The 22,600-nt window shown below is 48.1% G+C and overlaps 1 protein-coding gene across 4 annotated transcripts; it reads right to left on the bottom strand.

Moving 5' to 3' along the window:
- Nucleotides 1-280: 280 nt before the first annotated feature.
- Nucleotides 281-22,482, bottom strand: NR1I2 (nuclear receptor subfamily 1 group I member 2). 4 transcript variants are annotated; one of them, XM_045502160.1, is made up of 10 exons: nucleotides 22,163-22,477; nucleotides 13,722-13,953; nucleotides 10,109-10,327; nucleotides 8,875-9,008; nucleotides 7,362-7,549; nucleotides 5,961-6,235; nucleotides 4,099-4,241; nucleotides 3,814-3,930; nucleotides 3,317-3,422; nucleotides 281-1,935 (listed from the first exon to the last, which is right to left on the bottom strand). In XM_045502160.1, the coding sequence occupies exons 3-10, from the start codon at nucleotides 10,261-10,263 to the stop codon at nucleotides 1,791-1,793; spliced, it is 1,263 nt and encodes a 420-aa protein (XP_045358116.1). In that variant the 5' UTR covers nucleotides 10,264-10,327; nucleotides 13,722-13,953; nucleotides 22,163-22,477; the 3' UTR covers nucleotides 281-1,790. The 4 variants fall into 4 exon arrangements, with proteins under 4 accessions (XP_045358116.1, XP_045358115.1, XP_045358117.1 ...); XM_045502159.1 differs by lacking the exon at nucleotides 13,722-13,953; XM_045502161.1 differs by lacking the exon at nucleotides 13,722-13,953 and having other exon boundaries at nucleotides 22,290-22,477.
- Nucleotides 22,483-22,600: the final 118 nt, after the last annotated feature.

The raw sequence follows: 22,600 nt of genomic DNA, 5'->3' as shown, positions 1-22,600 counted from the left end.
GAACAAAATCTGTATTCATTGTATCTGGAGAGAGGAGCTCTTTTTTCCTCAGTTTCTTTTCTAAAAATGAGTGTGTTCTATATCCTTGATGCAGAAGAGGCTGATAAGTCTGGAGGGGTGGAAAGAAATATGCTTGCTTGATTTATAGTATCAGTGATTTCTTATGTTCTCAAAGTTTGGCCACCTTCTTGTAAAATGATAAACAAGTATCTGTTCCTCAAAATTCAGTTATAACACTTATAGCTTCATTTGCATCAAAACATTAGACATTTAAAATTAATTCAGTTACTACGTTTAAATTTTTTATATATATGTACACAAACACATACACAATTGGGGAGATGTAGCATTTTTATATGGTTTTTACATGGAATAATCGTGAGCAAACCAGGTGAAATCATTTTTATGTTTTTACACCAATAGCCTTTAGATGTGTAAAGGGCAATAATAAAATAAGTAGTAAAGAAATATATAATAATACTTCTATTTTCCCACCCCCACATTTCTTTCTCCCCCAGAAAAGAAGGCAAAAAAAGGTTTACATCTCTAGCCAAAAGTTATTTAAGTCCTCTTGCCTTTATTTGACACTAAACTCAGGAACCTATTTGCTAAGCCTGTCCTTGGGTATAGAATGCCTTTTGTGAAATTAGTCAAAATACAATTTGCACAAAGGGCAAAAACATTTTTAGTCAAAATGGCTATAAACAACGCAAACACTTTCATACTCTGTAGCTTTCAAAATAGACGTGTAAACAGGAACATACGGTGCATGTGTATCTAGACGGTTTATTAACTACCTGCCAGTGTAGCCTTGTCACACAAAGCACCCCTGTGTTCCAGCCTCAGGAGAAAAGCCAAGCCCCAGTCCATATGCGGAGCAGACCTACACCAAGGCACACACATATGCACACAGCCAGTTCGGTCCCACGAACACACGTTCCAGAGATCCCTCACTTGGGTCCTCAAGTGCATGCAGAACCCCACATGGCATTCACAGAAATTCCTTGTGTTTCTTATGTCAATTATCACTGCTTTTGATCAAAGCTATTTGTTTCTGCTTTGTTAGATTGAACTTGAAAGTATTGAAGGTCGGGAACCATGTCTGAGTCAGCATTGTATACCCCACAGCGAGCTGCAAACTGTTGGTGCTTACTAATGTGTTTGAATGGATGCAGAGACACAGAATGAGGTGCCCAGAAAGAAGGAAGAATAGACACAGAAGTCATGACAAGCTTCTGCCATTTGCTACAGGCCTTCAGGCTTCTCTCACAGACACAAATGCACCTGCTGATGAACACAGGCCTGGGACTCACTGAACAGCTCAGGACAAGAGGCTGCAGGTTGGGAATGAGTGGGGTGGGAAAGACAGGGATACTTAGAGATAGCAGTGGAAACATCCAAGAAGCTAATGAACTTGGGTGCGAGCATAGACTCCCAGATGGTCCAGCCCCAGTCACCTCTTCCCCTCTCCCACCATGACACTAAATCCCCAGACCACAGGGCCATTTCTAAGGGGAGGGTGATCTCGCCTCTGGACGGGCCCAACCTATAGGCCAGTGCACTCTTCATCAAAGTGCCTATGTGGCTTCACTCTCCATGCTGGGGAGACCCTTATCCCCTTCCTGAAGGATGCCAGGCAGCATTGTCAGAGGGGGTGGTTGTGCATTCCCTGGGGAGGCAGGACCTGTAAGGCATTGTCAGCTCTCAGCCGTATCCATCTATCTAGCCCCAGGAATGGCAGCTCCGAGGGCTCTGGCTGCCCCACGGAGGCTCGTCCAAGGGGCAGCTGCTCAGCCATCCGTGATGCTGAACAACTCCCGCATGAGGGGGGTAGCAAAGGGGTGTATGTCCTGGATGCGAAGCAGACGCTGGGTGTGCTGGGCATTGATGCTGCGGAGCTCGGTGAGCATGGCCATGATCTTCAGGAACAGGAACCTGCAGACCAGCCAGAGGAAAAGTTGGGGGTGCAGCCCACCCTTGTCCCCATCCGCCAACCCTGGGACTGCTTTGAAGTTGCACAAGTTTGGAGCTTGGATGTTCTGTTAATCTCAAAACATCTCAGGCAAGCCAAGAGATAAGGTTCAGTTGAATTCCTGAAGCTTCCCTTAGTCTGTGGAAGAAAAGGGCAGAAAAGCCTTGGGGGGATTGAGGTGTGGATTTGCACTCTCCACTTGCCCTTAACGCATGGGGCTTGAGTCCCTGTACACAGACATTTCCATGGGAAAATCCGGGCATTGCAGGGGCCAAGTACATAAGGCAATCTTGGAGAGAAATCACTGCCTTGGCTAATGGCTGTGGGTCAGGACCAAATGGAGTAGTTGTGGAGGCAGGGACTACAGGCTGCCCTGAAGATCCTTCCTGCATCTAGCCTGGTATCTAGTGTCTCAGACAAACCTTATGCCTTAGTTTCCACATGACGCCTCCTGGCTCCATACAGGGGAGGACCAAGCAAATCTAGACCTGGTCACCCCCAGCATCCAGATGCTGAGCTCAAAATAAAGTTGAAGCAGGCCAAGTAAGGACTTGAGGTTTTAGGCTCAGCCAGCATCCCCAGTACAGGCCTTCACCCCTCAAGGCCGAGGCCTTCGGGCACCAGGTCATGGAGACTGCTGAGGGGATGGAAACCCCCATCTGGTGAAGCCCTGAGCTTTGCTTCCTCCTTTGCTTGTGACCAGAACAAACCAAGAAGTTTCCTACCCTGTTTGCTTGGGTTTGTTCCTGGAGGTGTGGGCCATGGACTTATCCACCCGGGGCTAGCTCCAGATCCAACCCAGCTGGCTCTGGACCCTGAGGCTCCAGTCCCTCGCAGGACAGTGGTGGCACCCACTCCATGGGGCTATTCTCAAGATTAAAGGTGACAATACATGTAAACTGCTTGGTACCAGGGCTGACACTTCTCAATACAAATGTATTTCTTATTATCATCATTATTGTTATCCTGGTTATCTTTATTATCATTGCAGTTCTTGCTGGCTCTTGCTAGAAGACCCCGTAGGAGCCTCAGGAGAATTCCTGGCTGTTCCCGTCCCTGGCTGACAGGAGCGTAAAAGGGCAGGTGTGAGCCAGGGAGCAATGTCCATGGCTGGGCATGGCCTCTGGCCCTCCTCAGGTTTCTCTAGTTGGGCTGAAGCTCAGGCTGACTGGGCAGGAGGCCTCACTGGAGGTCACGGAGCAGGGCCCCAAAGCCCCAGCAATCAGAGGCTGCCCCAGGAGTGGCTCCAGTCTGCCCTCCCAGAGAGGCCTGGGGAGGGGGCGGGGCGCTGGAGGATGGGGCTGCTGAAGGGACCCCCTCACACCCTCCCTGCTTGCTGCTCACCGGTGGGCAGGCTGGGGCCGATTGCACTCGATGTAGGCCTTCAGGGCGATGGCGAATCTCTCCTGCAGCTGGTCCACCACACTGCGTTGTACCACACCAGGGCGGTCTGGTGGGGAGGGGAAGGCCGTGTGGTGCCAGCAAGACAGTGGGGGTGAAGACAAGCTCAGTTCCGCCCAGAGAGGGCAAAGGGCCAGCCAACCACCTTCCAGAGTCAGAGGCACCCAGGCCAGGAAGTAAGGGTAGCACTGGGAGAGCTATTTATCACCCCACCGACCCATGGAAAAACCAGCCAGGGTCCCGGTCCTGGCCAAGCAGCAATTGGGGGGCAAGGCCATTCATTGGTTGGGACCCACCCTGGGGAGGGTGGGAGATGTGGGGGTTGGGGGTGTTGCTGCCTCCTATAGCTAAGCCAGGGGGGGTGTGAGCAAGCGGGGGGGGGGGGGGGATGAGGGGGGGGCGGTGCGGAAGTGGCCGCATAGGCCAGGTGGGGTCATCACCTGGGGAGAAAAGAGAGATGGCCTGCATCAGCACATACTCCTCCTTATGCAGCTGCAGCTTCTTCAGCATATAGTGGAATTTCAGCACGGGCTCCAGGAGAAGCTGCTGGAAGCCACCTGTGGGTGAGTGTGGCATGAAGGGCAAGCAAACTCCTCAGGAAGCTGACCCAGACTTCCCCTCACCAAGGTCTTGGTTCCAAATGCCCAGATCCTGGTGTGGCTCCTCCCCTCCCCCTGGGCTGTCCTTCCCTCCCTCTGCCCTGGGGGCAGACGTCTGTCTGGCACCTGCAGTGTCCTCCAAACAGTAGGACAGCCGGCCACACTCCCAGGTTCCAGTCTCTGCGTTGAACACTGTGTTGAATCTCAGTTGGCACAGCTCAAAGGTGGCCCCCTTCAGCAGGGAGATCTGGTCTTCGATGGACAGGTCCCTGGCAGCAAGGATGGGGGGCGCCAGCTTCCACACGGGGTCTATGGGCCAGCCCCCTCCCATCATGCAGAAATCCGGTAGGGGCAGGTAGCAGGGGCCCTGGCCCCATGAGGAGTCCTGGCTTTTGGATTGCCTCCACTCTCTCCCCTCACAGCAGCTGAGCAGATCGCTCCTCTCTGCCACCCCCTCCAGTGCATGAGTCCCATGCAGCAGGAATATTTGCTTCTTGCTGTCTGTTTTAGATTTAATTTCTGCCACTTCTCTCCAGGCAGCCTGGATGCCGCAAGCCCTGCTCCCAACACTGATACGGGCCTAGCCACAGTGGCCACCTCTGACATTCCTGGATAGACTGACACACCTCCCAATCTGAGAGGCCCACCCCCCAGCTCCCCATTGAGGGCTGTTCCCAGTAGGACCCCAAGAGGGAGGACAGTCAGGCTGGCTCTTGAGGGGGCCCTCGGCCTGGCTTTGGTCTCATCGGAAATCCAGTCCCTTGTTTTTTGCACCACCTCCCTTCTTTTAGATCCATAATTTCAGGAAGTTGATCCTATTCTCTCGAGTCTCCCAGTGCCTGGCTCACGACCTGGCAAGCAGCTGGCTTTGAACTCTATACTCTTTGCTTCCAAATCTGGTCTCTCTGATTAACTGTGACCCTGTGCAAGTTCCGTGACCGGGGTGAACCTCAGTTTTCTATTTGTAGAATAGAAAGAAGGTGATACTAATGTGTACCTCTAAGGGTGACTGTGCTCACAACTGTGGTCACAAGAAATGGCAAGTAACCTCACACCTCGATGTTACATTGTGGGTCATCAGATGTCAGTGGGGATCTGCGAGATCCACACATGGAAGTAAGCCTTTCTCCCTACTCGACCTAATTTGCTACAATCTGACCGGTGGCCACCCCATTAAATAAGGCCTGCGTGTCACCCACAGGGCCACAAGGGGAACTGGTGGGGTCCTGGAATATGACCTGCCCTCTGCCTACTGATGGAATCAGGGGCTTCTTGTATGTGTGACTCAGCTGTAGCTCACCAGGCCTGGCAAGACCAGTGCTCGGACTGAAGAATATGCCTGTCCAGACCTGACAGACTACATATCACGGGGCCATGGTTGCCACCACACCAGAAGGTCCCAGGGGTTCTTGCCAACCTCAGTTGTCCATCATTGTCCCCATACCTAGCTGTGGGGAGCCCAAGCCTTTGGTTCTCAGGACCACCCCTCTTCCTCATGACCTTCACAACTTTCTCTTGGTGTCTGTTCCTGTCTCTCCCTTTCTCCCGCTGGACTTCCTTCCCTTTCCTTCCTACTCCTTCTTTGTTCTTGAACCATCAACTTGAGATGGCCAACTCCTGCCCTTTTGCGGGGCAATAGGGAAGAGATTTACTATCTGAATGCCTACCATGTATGTGCTGGCTGCTCTTAAGATGTTTTCTTATTTCACACAACAGACTTGCAGTGGGCGTTATTAGCAGACGAGAACGCTGAGGCACAGTTGGGTTACATGGCAGGCCTGCAGTCTAAAGCTAATGAACCAGAGGGTGAAGCCTCCACTTCCCAGCAGTACCAGGTGCTTCAGGCCGGGGGGGGGGGGGGCAGGGCTGGTAGAGATAAAGGAGGGTCTGTGGGCTCCCAAATGCAGAGGGATCTACCCTTCACCCTTTGAACCTACTAGCTACTGCCTGCTCCTTTCCACACCATTCACCCAGCTCCTGTGTCCTACCTGAAGTGGGAGATGACTTTGGCAAAGTTAATGATGCCCTTGAACATGTAGGTTGACATGTCAGCCATGTGGGGCAGCAGGGAAAAGATCTCTTTCCCACTGCTGTCAGCTTGGGGTCTGTAGTTCCAGACGCTGCCATCTTTCCCCCGCAGCCGCAGAGAGACCTTCAGTGAGCACAGATCCTCCCTGATCTGGCTCCACTTGGCAGCGTCTTCCCCCGATGGAGTCTGCAGAGATTCCGGAATCCCAGGACCGCTGCTGAGCACTTCTGGCAGCTGGGACAGGAGCCAGGAGGTGAAGAGAGGACAGGAGAGATGGCATGTGTTCTCCCAAACAGGTTTCCACACAGGCCCAGAGGGTGTGCACAGCCACAGCTGCAGCCTGAGAGGACGCACAACAGCAGGTACATACACACACACACACACACACACACACACACACAGAGCACTTGTTTCTTCTCTCTGGGCTTCCGCTGTCGGGTGGTGCACTTTCTCGATCTGCCTGTCCATGTTCCCTCACATCCTGTCTGGTCTGAAATGAGTTTGCTCTCTTCCCAGTAGGAGGTAAGGGGTCTCCACCTATGGGTGTGTTCCAAGCATGCCTGACTTAGGAAGAAGGTTCTGGGAGCTACAGATAGAAAGAACAGATTTCTGGGGCGCCTGGGTGGCTCAGTAGGTTGAGCGTCCGACTTTGGCTCAGGTCATGATCTTGTGGTTTGTGAGTTCAAGCCCCGTGTTGGGCACTGTGCTGACAACCTGGAGCCTACTTTGGATTCTGTGTCTCCCTCTCTCTCTGCTCCTGCCTTGTCCACGCTCTGTCTCTCTCTCTCAAAAATAAATAAAACATTAAAAAAACAGAAAGAAAGAAATAACAGACTTCTGGGGCCACTGACTGCCAGCTCTCTGAATGGAGCAGGCCACCCAAAATACTTGTGAGCACAGAGGAGGAGGGGGGCACTGGGATCAAACATGGCTAACGTTGCTGGGGTCACAAATGTTTCTTAAATCTGTAAAACCCGTTCACAAATGCCACCCCCATGGTCCTGACCCTGTCCTCATAAAGCCCTGAATGCCAACAGCCCTGGGGCTACTCAGCTTTCCAAAACTCTATTTATGGCTCAGACCCAATTGCTACCTGCTGTGGAGGGAGAGAAAAGAAATTCTCAAACCTGAACTTGTGTCAGAATCACCTAGGGGTTCCTGTCAAAACACTGACTGCTGGGCCCTCCCTCAGAGTTTCTGACTCAGCAGGTCTGGGAGGATCTGAGAACTGGCACTTCTAACAATTTCCGAGGGACACTGCTGCTGTTGGGGCAGGAGCCACTCTTTGAGAACCCCTGGGCACAAGACTGGGGTTTTGAAGAGCTAGCATAATGGCTGAGCCAACTGGAAATCCTCATACCCGGAAATCCTTGAAGTGGGAGAAGGTGGTGTCAAAGGTTTTCATCTGAGCATCCATCAGCTCTCTGATCATTGTCTGCTGTTCCTCAGTCAGACTCTTGGCTTCCAGGGGCTGAGTGCCCATCCGTTCTCTCTTCTTCCTCCTGATCAAGGCCCGCCTCTGCTCCACAGCCGCGTCCGACATGATCACTGCGGGGATAACCAGAAGCAAGCGCAAGCACCTGCTAGAGCTTGGCTGCACTTTGTGACAGGAGGGGACGTGCTGGTGACAAAACTCCCGCCTTTCCCAGGCTCCCCTGCTTAAGGGGAGAGAATGAGGTGTAGCTGGTGTGCTGTGCACGGCAGTGGGTTTTGGGACAACGTTGTAGAACGGTGGGAAGAACTCGGGCCGCAAAATCAGAAGGTGCTGGGTTTGCACGACAGCTTTGCCATTTACTAGCCGTGACCTTGAGCAAGCTCCTTACCGGCTCTTGGCTTCAGTTTCCTTCTTCATAATATGGAGTGGCAATGCTCACCTCACACCATTGCTACGATGAGGCATTGGGTGGAAAATGCCTAACAGAGCTCCTGGCATGTAATAAGTGGTCAGTGGCACCTGATAGTATTTTTTTTTCTTGGTGGATTAGATACTAGCAAGACTCCTCAGAGTCCCCCAAGGTATCTGGGTCTCCAAGACCCTAGCGAGCTGGGGCCACTGCTTAGCAAGAAATATCAACTCCAGCCACTTCCTATGTAGCCTGGAGCCTTAGGGCCTTCCGTGGATTTCTGGAGCCCACTTATGTGTGCAGAGCAAAGATGTGGGGTTGGTGTGAGGAACAGCAGGGACAGCCAGGGGAGAGACTTGCTTTCTGTCCACATGCCCAGGGAACTTGTCCCCTGAAAGAGGCTGCCTACTTTGTGACGAGTGGAGAAAAATATACACTAGAAGCTTCCAGCCTTTTCCCGATTAGCTTTGAACTCAGTGACCTGGGAACACAATTATAACACCAAAGCTTGGCAGGTAGAATGAGAGCATCCTCTGGCACCTGTCTGCAAACAGTTCCTCTGTAGGACACCAGGTTTGGGAGGCTGATGGGCACCCGCTACTGGAAGGTTGGAAGTCATATCACACCATGGGTCTCTGACTTCCTTCTCCCAAAATCACCTTGCCCAATTTTGCTAAAACACCATTAGGACACTTATGAAGGGGACAAAAAGAATCATGCAAGGGCACCTGAGGGGAGCGAGGGGCATGAGATGCCCACCACACCTGCCGGAGCAGAGAATAAAGATGCCCTGCACCCGTCAAGTACCTCCGGCAAGGGCCCGTGGTGGTGCTGGCAGATGGCCCACAAGCTCTGCCCAACTTCGCCCGCGGCACCCAGGCCATGGGCTGACCCCTGCACGCTCACGGTGCATGTCTGTACACGTGCTCATACACGTCCCCACGCTCCCTTCCTACTTGCCCCCCGACCCCGGACTCAGTGCCCGTGCACCCCAGCCCACACCCGCCCAAGGCACTTCCCGCCGCTCACTCTCCTTCTTCATGCCGCTCTCCAGGCACTTGCGGAGGCGGCAGGCCTGGCATTGTCTCCGGGTCTTCTGGGTGATCTCGCAGGCGCCCTTCCGAAAGGGGCACCTCAGCCGGGTGTTGCGTTTCATGGCTCTCCTGTGAGAGAACAAAGAGCAAAAGGTAGGTTCGGGGAATACCCAAGCTTCCCAGGCTGGGGGGCTCCAAGCTACATTTCACTCTGGACTCTGCTACAATCGTACAACGCCACGTTCATTTCTCGCTGGAACACGGGTGCCCTTGACGGGCATTGGCCACGCCTCACCCCGTGGGACCTGAGAGCAGCTGAAGCTTCACCACGTCAGCCCCAAAGCCCGTGCTTCTTCACTTGGGAGATGCGGAGCTGCCTCAGGGCCTCCCTGGAAGTCCCCCGCAACCCCCCGTTTGTTCTGGCCCCCCACCCACGACATGCTGACTGGCGGCCCATCTTAGGGATCCTAGGGTGGGTCCTGGCTCTGGGGTCCATGTCCATTCACATGTCCGGCCACCAGGAAGAACTCTGCAGAGGACCAAGTCAGGCTGGCTGTCCTGGGAATTCAGGAGGGTCCTGAGCGGGCCCCTAGGTGGGAGCTGCTGTGTACATACCTGGCCCTGAGGGCAGACTGGGAATCCCTCCTCACACATTCTCTCTCTGGCTCTGCTTTCCTGGTCAGCTGCTCTTCCTCCCATCTGAGCCCTGTATGGAGCTTCGGCCTCACTCTTTCTTCACTTGGAACAATGTGAGCCCTTCTGTCCAGGCCTGTCTTGCTCTGGCCTGGAACTTCTTAATCCTTAATTTTTTTGGACCTCCCCATTTCCCTGCTTCTAGATGAGATTGCTTTGTCCTACTCTTCTTTTCTTTTATGCCTTTCTTTACTTAACAGTCACTCCCTAAAGCTGGTTTGAGTACTTGCAGTTTGGCTTTCCTCTTTTATGAACTGATTCTCCATTTTATTCAAGAACACATGGAGAAACAAAGGCATATCTTAATGAGAGGGGCCCTTTTCCACGTAGGGTAGGAAGATAGAAGAAGAATTCCCCTGAGATAGTCATGGCTCTCTTGAAACATTAGGAGGCTTTTGAATGGGCCACTGCCCCACACTCCCGGGAGATAGGTCAAGCTGAGGCCCTGAAGCAGTGCCCAGCGGGTAACGCAGAACCCCATCAGACATGACCCAGTGTCGGAGGTGGCAGGTGGGCCAATGTTGGCAGGTAACTACCTGAAAAAGCCCTTGCATCCTTCACATGTCATGACATTGAAGTGGTAGCCAGTAGCCTTGTCCCCGCATACACGGCAGATTTGGGGACCCCCGTCTCCTTCAAGTGCGCTGACGGTAGGCTTCCCAGGAGCTGAATCTGCTGCTCCGCAGTGCATAAGGGCAGCATGTTTCCAGCTTTCTCCAGGTCTTTCCTCCAGGTTGGCTGCCGGGCCTCTTGGGCTACAAGTGAAAAAACCACAGGGAACGAAAGGGCTGGACAGAGACATGCTGAGGCAGTCCTCACTGTGGTCGCTCACATGTGGTTCTGTGGACCCAAGAGCTGACCCCAGGTGGAAGATTTGGGGGTGGGTTAGACTTGTTATCAAGAGAGATGTAACCATGGCATTGTGTATACAATAATAGGGCCCTGGCACGTTGAGCAAGCACAATGGAGAGAGAAGGGGAAGGAGAAGAGATGAGAAGGAAAAAGAAAAGGCTATCTGGGTTGAGTTACAGAATATACTAAGATTAGGAGCCCATGATCTGGTCAAAGGCCCATAGAACAGCCCACTTCCTGGAGATGGTCTGGGACTAGGGAGACCCGAGGGAGACAGTCTCTCAGGCATGTTGTGGCCCAAGCTCCCAGAGAAAACTTAAAAGCTGTGCAGAAAGAGGGATTTCAACTGAGTAACCAAGCAAATGGGGAGAAAGACAGAGAGGAGCCAGGCTCAGGAAGCAGGAAGAAAATGGCCCAGGTCTCAGTCTAGCTGGGACATGAGTGAATAATCAAAGAACTTGTACCCATTAATAGAGCTGTGTTCAAGAGGCTCGCCCCAGGCAGCTTGCACCCGGACAGCGTGACTTGGATTCTGTACTTAGAACGAGCACAGAGGACGGTGAGCAGAAATGGGGAGCTGTCCCGTTCATGACTCTTCTCAAAACTTCTCTGCGCACTGATTCTGAAGGGCTGCCACACCACAGATGACGCTGCCTTTTCTAAACCTCAAATAAAACCTTAGTAAAATTTTAACACTCGAGGGGCTCCTGGGTGGCTCAGTCGGTTAGGCGTCCGATTTCAGCTCAGGTCATGATCTCGCGGTCCGTGAGTTCGGGCCCCGCATCGGGCTCTGTGCTGACAGCTCGGGGCCTGGAGCCTGTTTCAGATTCTGTGTCTCTCCCTCTCTCTGACCCACCCCCGTTCATGCTCTGTCTCTCTCTGTCTCAAAAATAAATAAATATTAAAAAAAAAAATTTCAACACTCGAGTTTCTGTTTCCAACAGCATGACAGATGACAGCAAGCAGTTTCACCTGTAAAGACGAATTAGAAATTAATCTGTCCTGCAGCCCCGACCCTCCAGAAAACTGCAAATAAAATAGGCTGACAGAAACTTGAACTGAACCGGTGTGCACAGAATCTGCCCTGATTTTTCAAATCATAACACTGACCTCAAATGGGCTTGCTGACAAAATGTGTATGCAGAGCGTTCCCAAAAACCTGAAGCCAAGTATTCGATTTAAAGAGCTTTTGGGTGGGCAATGTTCCCAGACACCCTCAGAGGCAGACACACTCCTCCTCTCTAGAGGAACCACTTTCCACCCAGGCACAAAGAATCATACAAGTAGTTTTCAAGAAATACGAGCAAAAACTCACAAATCATGAACCAGAGACGAACACAGCAGCCTGAACAAGAGCCAGCAAAAACAACTTACAGCAGAATTACACGTACAAAGAATTGTTCGCAAAGGGACAAAGGAGAGGAGGCTTTTACTTATGCTGTGTCTGACTGATACATTCTCCAGTTCCGTAATGAGGGGGTATTAGGATTAATGCCAGAGACTCATTTCAGGGCATTTGTGTAACTTTTACTTTGTTTGGCCTAAGCTTACTGTTAGACAGATCTTGTACATTCTGCAGTTCAGTCTCTCATGTGGTCAGGAAGCCCCAGAGACCCTGTGACAGCTATGCTCCCAAAAACCTATGCTCGCCAAAACCACCCCTCCTGCGGGCCACACCTTAGCGCCATCCTTTCCTGTGAGGAATCCGGGAGGGCCTGTGACTTGCTTTAACCAGTAGAGTCGTCAGAAGTGACACTGTGCCAGTCCTGGGCCAAAGCCACAAGGCCTGGTAGCCTCCGCTTCTGCCCTTTCGGGAGTCCTAACCCACCATGTGAGAAAGTTTAGCTACGCTGCTGGGGTGATCACCCCCTGAAGGGACCATGCGGAGAGGCCAGGTGAAGAGGGAAAATTTTGACACGACCAGATGACAAAGACCCAGCTGCCCCAGCCTTCCAGCCATCCCCATCAAGCCCCAGACATTTAAACAAGCGCTTGTGGACGTCCCAGCCTAGTTAAGTGTCCTACTGATGTCATGTGGAGCAGAACTCCTGACTGAGCTCTGCCAACACAGAATCATGACAGAAAATAAAATGGTGGCTGGTTTGGGGGAGTAAGTTTTGGGGAGGTTGTTACATGGCAAGAGATAATGGAAACAGAATCCCTAGAGTTTTGTTAGAAATAGATCTGACCTGGGGTGGATGGGTGTGCCAGCTGATGCCTGCAATTCTGTCCCTACTCCCCCCTTACATCAGTCCTTACAGCATGGTGTCCTGTAGACAGGAAAATTACAATAACTTGGTGACTGGTATGTCAGCCACATCTCTCTTTCATGTGAGTTTAATAAGACTAATTAAATATGCAGTTTCAATTGAATCCAGTTGTGTTTGCTCTGGGCGTTGCACCTGTTCCTCCATGGCTTGGTAATCTGAGCATGCTGGAAAATGGTGCTACAGGGAAGACAAGTCTGAACTTGGGGAGAGAGAAAGGAAGGAGAGTGATGCATCCCAAGGCGACAGTGGAGGGAAATTCTAAAGGAAACGTGAGTTAAGTGTCTGCTATGGAAGGAGCAAGAGAGACTTCGGTTAATACTGGGACCAGAAAAGAATCCCACAGAAAGCTGGACATGATGGTCTTGGATTCACAAACAGGAGGGAAAGAGTGGACTGGGTGCCCTGCTTCTGTTGAGAAGAGCACCATGGCAGTTGCCAAAGCAGGGCATTCACTAAGTTCCCAGTCCAGCGGTTCAGAGGCTCTTCCACTGCCCTCCATATGCACCCCTGGAGCTCCACCTCCACCAGGGTGTCCCTTCCTGCATGTCCACACGCTGCACTCTGCTCAGTAAGTGATTCTCCAGGGATACCGTGTGAGACACGGGCACTATCCTCTCCTGCTCTTCCCTGGCTCCCTCGCTGGTCCATGAGCAGAACCACCCAGCCAAGGACAGACTCTGCCCAGCTGGTGTGGAGGAACGTTCACCAAATTCTCAACTTAGTCAATGGGCAAGCAGAGGTAGGCAGTAGTTAGATTATGTGGGGTCTGAGGCTTCTACAACTGGAGGGGGTCTTCTTCAAGAAAAAGAATACTCATTGCAAATACATAATTAGGTACCAAAGAGAATATGTATTTGTGAGAAAGATTAAGAAAGGAAATCACAATGAATTACAAATATTAATATTGTCCTTTGTGGGAAACAGAATAATGGCCCCCAAAGATATCCAGGTCCTAATCCCTAGAACACGTGAATGTGCTTCCTTATATGGCAGAAGGGTCTTTACAGATGTGACTGAGGGTACAGACCTCAAATAGGGAGATTATCCAGAAGTAACCATGTGGGCCTGATATAATCACATGAATCCTGAAGATCAGAGATACATTCCTGGGTTTGGTCAGAGGAAAAGATGTGACAGTGGAAAAGTGAGCAGTGAAGTCTCTGCCGGCTGGTCTGAGATGTGGTCTCAGATGCTACATTGCTGGCTTTGAAGATGGAGGAAGGGGCCATGAGCCAAGGAATCTGGGCAGTCTCTAGAAACTGGAAAAGGCAAGGAAACAGATTCTCCCCTAGACCTTCCAGAAGGCACCAGCCTGACAACACCTTGATTTTCAGTCAGTGATACTGACTTTGGACTTCTGACATCTGGAACTATAAGATAATAAATTTTATATCAGGCCACCAAGTTTGTGGTAATATTGCAGCAGCAATAGAAAGCAAATTATTCCCCTCAAAGAACAATGATTTTGTAATGTCATTTTTTATGCCAAGAACAGAAAGATAATAAAGTTTTTCCTCTAGCATCACTGGTCAAAATTTGCTTTTTATTATGATAATGGGAAAATTTTTCATCTTCCCATCTAGCTGAGGATTGTTGTCAAACTTAAGACCTCTATCAAAATTCTTTCGTATAAATGTTCATATAGGGAAGAATTTTGCACAGTCTAGGTTCTGGCTCCACACATTTCAAACCTCATTCCCCTCCTTTAGCCTGTGCTGGCCACCTGCGGTGATAGTGGACGAGCAGCAGAGTGGGGCATTCCTGGGACCCATTGCTACACTGGATGGGTAGCAGGAACTCAACTTCACACGCAAGTAACCACCACCACGTGAATACACCCAAACTACACGTATCCCCAACTCAGCTGCCCCTAAACTAATCTCCAATGAGCCCATGGCCGGCTTCCATCAACCCCTGACTTCAGGGGAAATAGGACAGTGGAGTAGAAATCGTCTCAAAACAACCATGCTTAAATATCTTCCTTTTGAAAATGTTACAAAAACACACGACTGTGGGAAGGAGCCTATGTAAGTAAGGGGCCCAGAAGTTTAAGCTGCATTAGCTAAAATCAATCTCTTCTCTGGTTCTGTTGCTCCTGTAAACTAAGCTACACAACTTGCTGGTGTCTCCAGGAGGGACCACATCTCAGACCGTCCGGCAGAGCCTTCGCTGCTCAGTCTTCTCTGTGTTACAGGCTGATGCTGAGGTCAGGCCCAAATGCCTTGACAAAAATGGCAAAACAGGAAGTCTTCAGAGAGGCCCCTTCCATTGATCGGGACTGCTTCGCCTGTGGTTGACCCTCTCCTGCCTCCCTGCTGCACCATTAACTCTTTAATCTTCTTCAGTGACAAGGATTGAAGCTTCTGTTTCTGTCTGGTAACTCTGAAGGGGCAAGAGTGGACTCTGGCTCGAAGAGAAGGGATTGGCAGCAGTGTGGGAGTTAAAGTCAGATCTGGGGTTTTGAAAGGACACCCACTAAATAACTTTTTTTAAGCACAGAGATCAAGGAAAGCTTTTGGTAGAAAAAAGCATTACCCCCTCCCCTGTCCCCTCACATCAGAAGATAAGATGTGTCAGATAAAATGCCAACATTTGTGAGACAATTACATGAGAAGAAATGATGTTGCAGACAAGTATTCACAGCCTCCCATCTCTGTCCTCATAAAGGAGACTCCTAAATTCACCCAGCCTGACCTCGCAGCAAGAGGATGCTAAGTAGGCCCACCCCATTCACAACGCCCTCAGAGGGGCTCCGGGTTGGACCAGGTCCAGGAACCTGAACAAAGGGTCCATAGACTTTCTGGGTGCCTGTGAAGGATGGGGTTACTGCTCTCTCTCAGGGACAAGTGATCCAGTGACCCACTGAGATCCTCTCCTAGTGACACTGAAGGCAGATATACAGACACAGCAACTTAAAGGGCTGACTGACTGGGCTGCTGACAAGGGAGCCACCGTATTCAAAGGGTATCAAAATGTTGCTAGAACAAATCAGAAATGAAGTAAATCATAAGCTGTTTCCTTTCCTACTGAGGTCATCATCACCCTGAGGCAGAGATTTAAGCACTCCTTGACCATGCAAACTAGTCCCTGTGGAGTAATCGGGGGCACTTGTATGCCTGTCACGCTGGGCCACTGCAGCCAACCACTTGAGGAGAAGCCTCTGGACAACCCTGAATAACCTGCTAAAATTGGCAGAGTCAGAAGCAGAATCATGTGTGGTGTAGGGCTGTTTTCATGGAATGAGTAGAATATTATCGAAACACTTAAACATGACTTCTAAGAAGTTGTCTGGTTTGGAACATGGCACAGAATAAATTACTTATTTTGACCATGAAGTACGTGATACACCTTCTGCATCAGAAAAAAAAAATCACTCACCAACAAATATATGAAAAGATGCCTGGCAACAATCGTTAGGGAAATGCAATGGGACCTCACTTTACATCCGTTAGGATGGCTGCTGTCACAAACCCAGAAAATAACAAGTGTGTGGCAAGGATGTGAAGAAATTAGAACCCTCGTGCATTGCTAGTGGGAATGGGAGATGGTGCAGCCACTGTGGAAAACAGTATGGTGGTTCCCCCAAAAATTAAAAATAGAACCATATGATCCAGCAATTCCACTTCTGGATTGAAAGCCGGGTCTTGAAGAGATATTTGCACACCCACGTTCACAGCAGCGTTATTCACAACACAGGTGGAGGCAACCAAAGTGTCCACCAACGGATGAATGGACAAACAAAATGTGATATATACATATAACGGAATATTTTCAGCCTTGAAAAGGAAGGGAATTCTGACACAGGCTACAACATGGACAAACTTTGAGGACATTACGCTAATGAAATAAGCCAGTCACAAAAGGACAAGTACTATATGGTTCCAGTTGTACGAGATACCTAAACTAATAAAAAGCTAACCTCATAGAAACGGAAAGTAGAATGGCGGCAATGTATAGGCATTATAGTTAATAATACAGCATTGTTAATGTAGTCAGTTGGCTAATAATACAGTATTATTTATTTGAAAGCTGCTGGGAGTAGATCTTAAGCATTCTTACCACACACACACACGCACACACACACGCACACACACACACAGTTAATTAACTATGTCTACTGTGTGGGGCGATGGATGCGTTAATTATTCCGATGTTGGTAATCATTCTAAAATGTATATGTATAGCAAATCATCACGTTGTACATTTTAAATATATACAAATTTATTTGCAGTTATTTCTCAATAAAGTATAAAAAGGTAGGAGAATGGTTGCCAGGGGCTGGAGCAAGAGAGGAATAAGGAGTTGTTTAATGGGTAGAGTTTTAGTTTTATCAGATGAAAAAAGATCGGTTGCACAACAATATAAATGTACTTAACATTACTGTACACTTAAAAATGGCTAAGACAGTACATTTTATCTGTATTTTACCATAAATTTTTAAAACAGCATCACTTGTGGGGCACCTGGGTGCCTCAGTCTGTTAAGGGTCCGACTTCAGCTCAGGTCATGATCTCATAGTCTGTGAGTTTGAGCCCCGCATCGGGCTCTGTGCTGACAGCTCAGAGCCTGGAGCCTGCTTCCGATTCTGTGTCTCCCTCTCTCTCTGCCCCTCCCCCACTCACGCTCTGTCTGTCTCTCTCTGAAAAATAGACATTAAAAAAATTTTTTTAAATAAGTGAAATAACATGACTTGTCACTAAATAAATGTTGATCAAATATTTAACGAATATTAAAAGGGAAGGCCAAACAGTAGACTGATGTGAGTGGCCACATATCTCAGTCCTGCTTTGCACAGGCAACCCTGACACAGAGAAGGCAGCTGTGGAGCCAGGCAGGGCCGTGAGGAAGCAGACGGCAGGGGCAGAGATGAAGCAGGAGGAAAGGAGTTAAAGAAGTAAAGGAAAGAAGAAGCAACAGTAGTTAAAAGCACTACAGTGAGAAATAAAAAGATAACCAGGTCACAGTCCAGCTGCGCTTGAGCTTGAACGTCCCTGGCTTTCCAGCCACATTGGAAATCGGCGACAGTAAAGATAAAATTTCTGCCTGCCTTGTCTTGTTCGTCTGCTTCAGATTCCACGTTAAGGGAACCCAGAGCACGTGCATATAATTTCAGAGCAGGTTCCCCAGCATTAAAGTGAATACAGATCACCTGGGGAGCTTGTTAAATGCACGTTTTAGTCCCTGGGTCTTGGGTGGGCCCCGCGCCTTCTTTCCCACAGGCTCCTGGATGCTGCTGGTGCTGCTGGTCTATGTCCACACTTGGAGTGGTAAGGACCTAAGAAATCCAACTAACCCAGACAGAAAATCAGCTGGACACAAAGAGGACACGATGGAGAAGATGACTGAGCGGAAGGCAGAGGGTATGGCAATTCAAACATTTTGGGGGTTCTACAAAATGGGGGAAGTAATCAAATACACATATGAAATAACCGGGCTTGTAAATTGTTGTCTAAAGTCAATATACATTTGGGGGTTAGACAGCTCCTTCCAAGGAAAAGGGGGTGGGGAGGAGGTGAATATACATTTAATCTTCAAATGAGTCAAATCAAAAAGCTTTGGAACTAGGTCGCCAAGATTATGGGGAGGAAAGCGTGGGCAACTTGGACTTGAAGCCAAAAGGAGTCTAAGTGGAAGGAGAAAATGATACAGAACTCATGATTTTAGGGATGGAAACTATTGGAAGCAGCAGGATTATAATACACATATGTTTATGTATAATATATCTTATGTGTGTAGATATATGTATGTATCTATACACATAAATGTATAAAATCAGAAATGTATGTATGTATGTGTGTGTGTATATATATCAGAACTGGCCAGAGGGTAAAGAGGGGAAAAAGCAGGTAAAGGGAAACTTACACAATAACTGGGTTTCTAAGAAATTGACAGTGAAGCTTACAAACTCTTGGCTTTATTCGGTGAAGGGAGAAGGTAGAAAATTTTATTAACTCCTATTACACAGGTTTTGTTGTTACAAAGTGAGGTGCCAGTGAGGTAAGCAGAGTGAGGTCTTTCCGCAGTTGAGCAGGGCAAGACAGGTCTTACTGTCTACAACTGAGGAAACTGGGGCTGTATGTCCAAGGGCACAAAGGCAACAAGTGATTGAACTTCCTTTTCCCTTTATTCTGATTCTTCCTATAGTGCAAATGGATACACTATGTACTATGTAAGTTACATTTTTTGTCACAAAAGTCACAGGGATAAAATGAGATCATATATTTAAAGTTTTTTTAAAAATGGATCAAATATTGCACAGGACTCCCTCCTTGGCCCTGACATGGGACAGGCACCCAGAGGGAACTTAGCAAAGATCACATTACATGAATTCAAATATGAAAAGTCAGCTGCTATCTTTAGGTGGCCATAAATGAAACATGGCTTTTGTTCTTCCTGGGGTACAGGCATCAGATTCAAGCTGTCAGAAAATTTGTTCCTAGATACAGATCAGGGTCAAGAGCTGGTATCAGCCCAAGTCAAAAGCACACCCTGCACCATTTTCCAATATTTAACAGGACACAATGACTTCTGATTGAACTGTCTCTTACATACACATGCAGTGTTCTTATTGCCTAGGGTTTTATAGTTTGGCATTCATAGAGACCCAGGAGAATTGTTTCATACATTACATGAACAATTTGGATATATCTCTTTATCTTAATTTCCAGTTGGATATTGTTATTTTGGTGTTTCACAGAAGTTTAGAAGGTATGGCAGGTGGATGAGGAGGTATTGGGTGATAGGCAACTCTTCCCAGTCCCCTTCAAATCATACCACTTAGAAGGCACCACACACACTCCTGTGTCAAAGAGTCCGACAGAGCAGTCTCCAAGAAATATGAGTCCACACATGAAATAAAAATGAATTAAAATCAGAAATGTGACAAAAAATCTAAGACCTCTAAGGGTTTATGAATGGTACCCTTAGAATTGTGCAGTGTACTACTCACATAACTGTATACATCATCCCTAAGACTATGCTTGGTCTTAACTATTCCTCTGCATTGTTCTGGAAGGCCAAGAAAAGGCAATACGACAAAAAAAAATTAGGCCTGGCAAACTGACACATTAGTAAGCAGGAAAATGCTTAATAAATAGCAAGCATCAGGGTGTGGAGGAACAGTATCATTCCCTGCTGGTGGGAGTATAAATTGGTGCAGGCACTATGGAGGGGATTTCACAGTAACAAAAATTAAAATGCACATAATCTATGTATAATACATATAAAGTTAATGAGGTAGAGCTACATATGGATGTGGAAAGTCTCCATATGGAAAACAGATATGAAAAGTTTGTTGAGTGGAAAAATAGAATGAGAATAATATGACAACAAATGGCTTATTAGTACACATATGTGTATGTGAATGCAGAGGAGACTGGCAACAAATACCCCAAACTAGTTATAGCAGTTACTTTTGGCTTAAGGAGATTAGCTTTATCTATGCTGATTCTTACCTACTTACTTACTTACTTACTTATTGTTTCAAGTGTTTGCTTAAATTTTAGTTAACATATAGTGCAATATTGGTTTCAGGAGTAGAATTTAGTGATTCATCACTTATATTTAACACCCAGTGCTCATCACAAGTGCCTCCCCTCAATGCCCATTACCCATGTAGCCCATCCTCCCCTAAAGCAACCCTCAGTGTGTTCTGTATAGTTAAGAGTCTATTTTATGGTTTGCCTCTCTTTTTTCTCCCTCTATGTTCATCTGTTTTGTTTCTTAAATTCCACCTATGAGTGAAGTCATAAGGTATTTATTTCTCTGACTGACTTCTTTTCGCTTAGCATAATACTCTCTAGCTCTAGCCACGTCATTGCAAATGGCAAGATTTCATTCTTTTTGATGGCTGAGTAATATTCCATTGTATGTATACCATACCCTATTTATCCATTCATCAGTTGATGGACATTTGGGCTCTTTCCACAATTTGGCTATTGTTTATAATGCTGCTATGAATATCAGGGTGCATGTGTCCCTTCAAATCAGTATTTTTGTATCCTTTAGGTAAATACCTAGTCGTGCAATTGCTGAATCATAAGGTAGTTCTATTTTTAGCTTTATGATTCATCATTTTACAAAGAGCAATCATGTGTTACATCCATTTAAAAAGCTATTACCTACTAACAATAGTCTAATCAGTTTTGTGGTTGTTTTATTATGTTTGTTCCATAATAATTGAAGAGTAAGTTGATAGTTTGAGACTAGGAGTTGGCAAACTTTTCCTGTAAAGGGCCAGATAGTTAACATTTTAGGCTTTGGGGGCTATACTGTCTCTTTTGCAACTACTCAATTCTGCTGTCCTAAGGCAAAAGCAGCTGTAGGTGATACGTAATTAACAAGCATGGCTGTGTTCTAATAAAAGTGTATTTACAAAAATAGTTGGTGGTTCTGATTTGGCTTGTAAGCCATAATTTGCCAATCCCTGGTTTAGATTGTTCATTATACAACTAACACATATTTTTCAAGTATATTTTAAAAATGAGTATTTTCGGTATATGGAAAAATTAATCTTTCCTATTAGATAACTAATTAAGTAAGTAGTAGCCTCTGGGGCCTTGCTTAGAATATTTGGACTCTGGTCATATCATTAGAGATCAAAGGCCCATCCCAGTGGAAATAACCCAGTCACCTCGGCTGTCTTGGTGCTGACCGTTGACTTTCCCAGCAGCAGAGCCTCACAACCACCCCATGTGGGAGTGGTATAGTGCCTGTCACAGCTGACTCACTGAATTAAGGTTCAGTGGCCTCAGAGGTGACTCCTGACCATTCCCAGATAAGGTATTGTCTTAAAGCCTCTGACTATAGCCTCAATCAGGATGGGCTGTAGTATGGGAAGAAGGAGGGCTTCTACAAGCACATGTAGGAGAGGTTTTTGTCCTGTGGGACAAGGTGTGTACTCTGGCAAGTAAAGGTAGAAACCTCACTGGCCCAAAGCCAACTAGGCCCTAGGACTGGGTAGGGGTTTGGAAAAGCCCCTGAGGGACCCCTCACTGAGGTGGTGAGGCCCTACGACTCCTGCTGCCGAGTCTCAGCCTGGTCCCAAGGGCTGCCAGTTCCCCCAGTGGCCTACAGGAACAGGGCTGAGTCGTTCCCAGCTCCCACAGTCCCCGCACCTTGGTATTTTCTGGATCTGGAGACTCCAGCCCTGCAACAGAGAGGGGGCCGATTGTATGTGTGACTCATCGTGGCTGATACAAGATTGACATTTCCACTGTGATTATTTCTTTAGGAGATACTTGCATGATCAGGGAGCATGGTTAATGGAACTCTGTATTAAATGATTATCTTCATGTTTTTTTCCATCCTGGAAATGTGAACAGCAGCAAGGCCAACGGGATATACAACCCTCTCTGATGCTGCTCTCAAATGTTAAGATACAGTTGTGCTCCCACACTTCTTTTGCAGAGAGCTGGAGGGTGGATGTGCAGTCTGCCCCCAGCAAAAGAGAAAGAAAGAAATCCATACCTGCTTGGTGGCAACTTCTTTGCTGTGACTTCTCCTTTGGGATCCACTTTGAATAACTAGGAACAAAGGATCAATCAAAACCTCTGTACCCCTGAAGTCGCTGCCTTGGTGAAGACTGGAACATTACCTTAAAATTATGCTTTTCGCAGTAGAGCACAATTTGCCTGGGCAGAGGCGGTGGCTCCTGTTGAAGGTAAGGCAGTGCTTCCTCTTCCCTAGTTATGGGTTATTTCCTAGGATGTGAGCCAATCTTGTCTCTCACCTACATTTCAGTCCAGGTCAGACGTAGGCTCTGAATGGCCCCCATCTGGCACTCCTAAGTCCCAAGTCCAGAGCTCCAACTAGCAAATGAACCTACTACCGTATTTACTCTCATTATGTGCCCCTACTTTTTTCTCTCTCATGTCTTCACTGTAAAGCACAGGAGAAGGTGAGGAA

This window comes from Leopardus geoffroyi, chromosome C2, assembly GCF_018350155.1.
Source record: "Leopardus geoffroyi isolate Oge1 chromosome C2, O.geoffroyi_Oge1_pat1.0, whole genome shotgun sequence".
NCBI lineage: Eukaryota > Metazoa > Chordata > Mammalia > Carnivora > Felidae > Leopardus > Leopardus geoffroyi.
The sequence above is the reverse complement of the archived record's forward strand: the minus strand, read 5'-3'. Positions and strand labels throughout refer to the sequence as shown.